General features: G+C 66.5%; 2 protein-coding genes across 2 annotated transcripts in view; both read right to left on the bottom strand.

Moving 5' to 3' along the window:
• Positions 1-2,652, bottom strand: part of CCDC154 (coiled-coil domain containing 154) — a 162,078-nt gene that overhangs the window by 8,034 nt on the left and 151,392 nt on the right.
• LOC144230406 (putative serine protease 29) overlaps positions 925-2,652 on the bottom strand; it is a 2,206-nt gene continuing 478 nt past the window's right edge. Inside the window, 5 exon segments of the mRNA XM_077762750.1 lie at positions 925-1,009; positions 1,374-1,525; positions 1,716-1,833; positions 1,887-2,037; positions 2,516-2,631. Of these exon segments, the coding sequence (XP_077618876.1) occupies positions 925-1,009; positions 1,374-1,525; positions 1,716-1,833; positions 1,887-2,037; positions 2,516-2,631 (622 nt within the window).

Genomic DNA, 2,652 nt, shown 5'->3' with positions numbered 1-2,652 from the left:
GACTCTGAAGACCATACCCACACAGCCGAGACCGGGAAAGGTCAGGGGCGAGGGCAGCCAGAGCCAAGTCAGTGGCTAGTGTGGGGGTGGGGGCACGGAGGAGGGGTCCCCCTGAGGAGGCCACCACACGGGCCCAGATGACCCACGTTCACTGGGTGACCAGAGCCCCCGCGGGCTGGAAGGGCGTCCCCAGGGCCAGGGGAGGGAGGCACCGAGGGACAGGACACCTCTCCCTGTGCCTCAGTTTGCTCTCCTGTCCAGTGCAGAAATGACACAGGGTCCAGAGGCATGGGGGGGGGGGCACACAGATGGTGTTCAGAGGTCCTGTCTCAAGCCGGGGGCGGGCACAGCCAAGGCCAGCCCCCTCCCAGGGCCCCTAATCGGCTCTGTCATCCGGCCCTGGCCACACAGGGGACGGTTGGGAAGGGCCCGCTCTGAGCCGGGCAGCTGGGGCTGTGCCCATCTGATCTGTGGTGAGGACCACGGGACCTCGGGACCCCGGGGTGGGGGTGGGGACTTCGGGCAGCGTGGGCTGGCACAGGCACCAGTCACGAGGGCCTGAGCCGTCTCCTGGCTCACTCTGGGCCTCGAGCTGGGGCCCTCCTGAGGAGCCCGAAAGACCTGGGGGACAGAGGAGACGAGCCAGCGTGCCCCACGGGAACCAGGGAGGGCTTCCTGGAGGTGGGGGGCACTCATCTCCACCCGGCCCTGCAGTGCACAGACATCACGGCCCTGGGGCACGTGGCCTCCTGCTTCACCTGGCTGTGCCTGGTGGAGACCCAGCGTGTGGCTGGGGGGGCGTAAGGGAGCCTCTGCATATTCCGGGCGCCTCCCGGGAGGCTGCTCCAGCGCGGCTGGGCTGACCCCCTCGTCCCCCCTCGAGCCCTGCTGCATCCTCACCCTTCCCTCCCTGGGGTCAGAGCATCAGCTCTGTTGAGGCAGCTCCCTGATCCCCTCTTCGTGGCTGGTGCCCAGCACTAGGAGCTCATATGCAGCCACGGAGGGCGCCCTGCAGGGTCAGGGAAGGCTCTCACGCGAATGGTACCCACAGGAGCAAACACCTCCCTAGAGGGGAAGACATTTGTGTCATATCTGAGTCACTTTTGCATGGCAGCTGGTTAATTCAGAGACCGGACCTTGCCTCCCAAGGGAAGTTGGATGGACAGATGGGTGGAAAGAAGGATAAAGGGATGGATGGATGGACGGATGGACAGATGGATCAGTGGGTGGATGGACGGGTGAGTGGGTGGATTTAATCCTGGGACCGGATAAATCCCCTTTGGAACTGCCCGCAGCGCCACATGGTGGCCTGTGTGTGCACGAGGGCAGAGCTAGGGGCTGTGGCCCGAGTGGAGCCGCCACCGAGTCCTCACTCTCCCTTTCCAAGCCTGAAGGGCCCCAGCCCCAGCGCAGCCCTCTGCACATCAGGGCTTGGCGACACACTGCCACGGAAAGCCACGTTGCCTGTGGTCAGCCCACTCCACAAAGACTGGCCACACTCTGGTTCTTCCTCAAGCTCTTTAATCTGACCGAGACAGCACAGTGAGGCACCCTCTGCCCAGGGGTCTCTCACCCCCTCGCTAGCATCTCCCTGCCCTCCCCCCAGCAGTCAGGGAAGTGCCGCGCCCTGCGGAGGCCAGAAGCCAAGGCGGGGCCGGGCCAGGGACCGGGCGCCCGCGGCTGAAGCAGCAGGTGCGGGGGGAGGCAGGTGTCACTCCTCCGGGCTGGCCGGGGATGTCACGCAGGGCGCAGCCATAGCCCCAGCTGACCACTCCCACCAGGTGCCAAGCACCCCTCGCCTTGCAGACCAGGGGGCCTCCGGAGTCGCCCTGGGGGAGGGCAGGGAGGCCTGAGCCCGGGCGGCGGCTGGGCGAGGACGCAGGTAGCAGGAGGTCCCGGCCCCGCTGCCCGCACACAGCACGTCGTCCTGGATGATCCTGCGGCCCCTGGAGGCGTCGTGGTGCTGCTGGTCACACACGCCGCTCCCCACCACACACACCCTCACCTGCTGCAAGCGGTAGGGTGGTGGCAGCGACTCTGGGGGAGAGACGTGACCGGCGGCGGGGGCGCGGCCCCGGAACACAGCCGCGGGGGCCCCAGGGTGCAGGGCGCCCCGCCTACCTCTCCGTTCCTAAGACGGACAATGGATTCTGCCTTTAGCTGGAAGGACCCGAAAGAAAATGGGAGGGGGGAGGGGAGGGTTTCTGTCCCCCCCCCAATTATCTTCTTTTACGTTGGAAGAAAAATAAGAATATGCGTTTCCTCATCACAGTATTTGGGTCCCGAGCTCAGTTTTGCTGTCAGGGAGGTGTCCCCACTGGAGTAGATGGGGGCGGGGGAGGGTGTCGGAGGGCGATTCCTTTCCAGAGCCTGCAGCCACCCGCCCGCGGGGACCTCTCCAAGGGCCACACTCGGGAAATGNCGGGGGCGGGGGAGGCGGGAGCCCGACGGGCTTGGTGCTAGCAGTGCCCTCCACAGGGCGTGACGCCGGAGCAGCGGACGTCCCCGCCCGGACCGGCGCCGACGTAGTCGGGGAGCACAATGATGCGGGTCACGCTCAGCAGCGGACGCCCCCCGTACAGACACACGTCCCCGGCGTGGATGCGGTAGGCTGACGGGTCGGCGTCTTTCCTGGGGTCGGGAAAAAGCCAG

The sequence above is a fragment of the Crocuta crocuta genome, unplaced genomic scaffold (assembly GCF_008692635.1).
Source record: "Crocuta crocuta isolate KB4526 unplaced genomic scaffold, BGI_CrCroc_1.0 scaffold234, whole genome shotgun sequence".
NCBI classification, from domain to species: domain Eukaryota; kingdom Metazoa; phylum Chordata; class Mammalia; order Carnivora; family Hyaenidae; genus Crocuta; species Crocuta crocuta.
The sequence above is the reverse complement of the archived record's forward strand: the minus strand, read 5'-3'. Positions and strand labels throughout refer to the sequence as shown.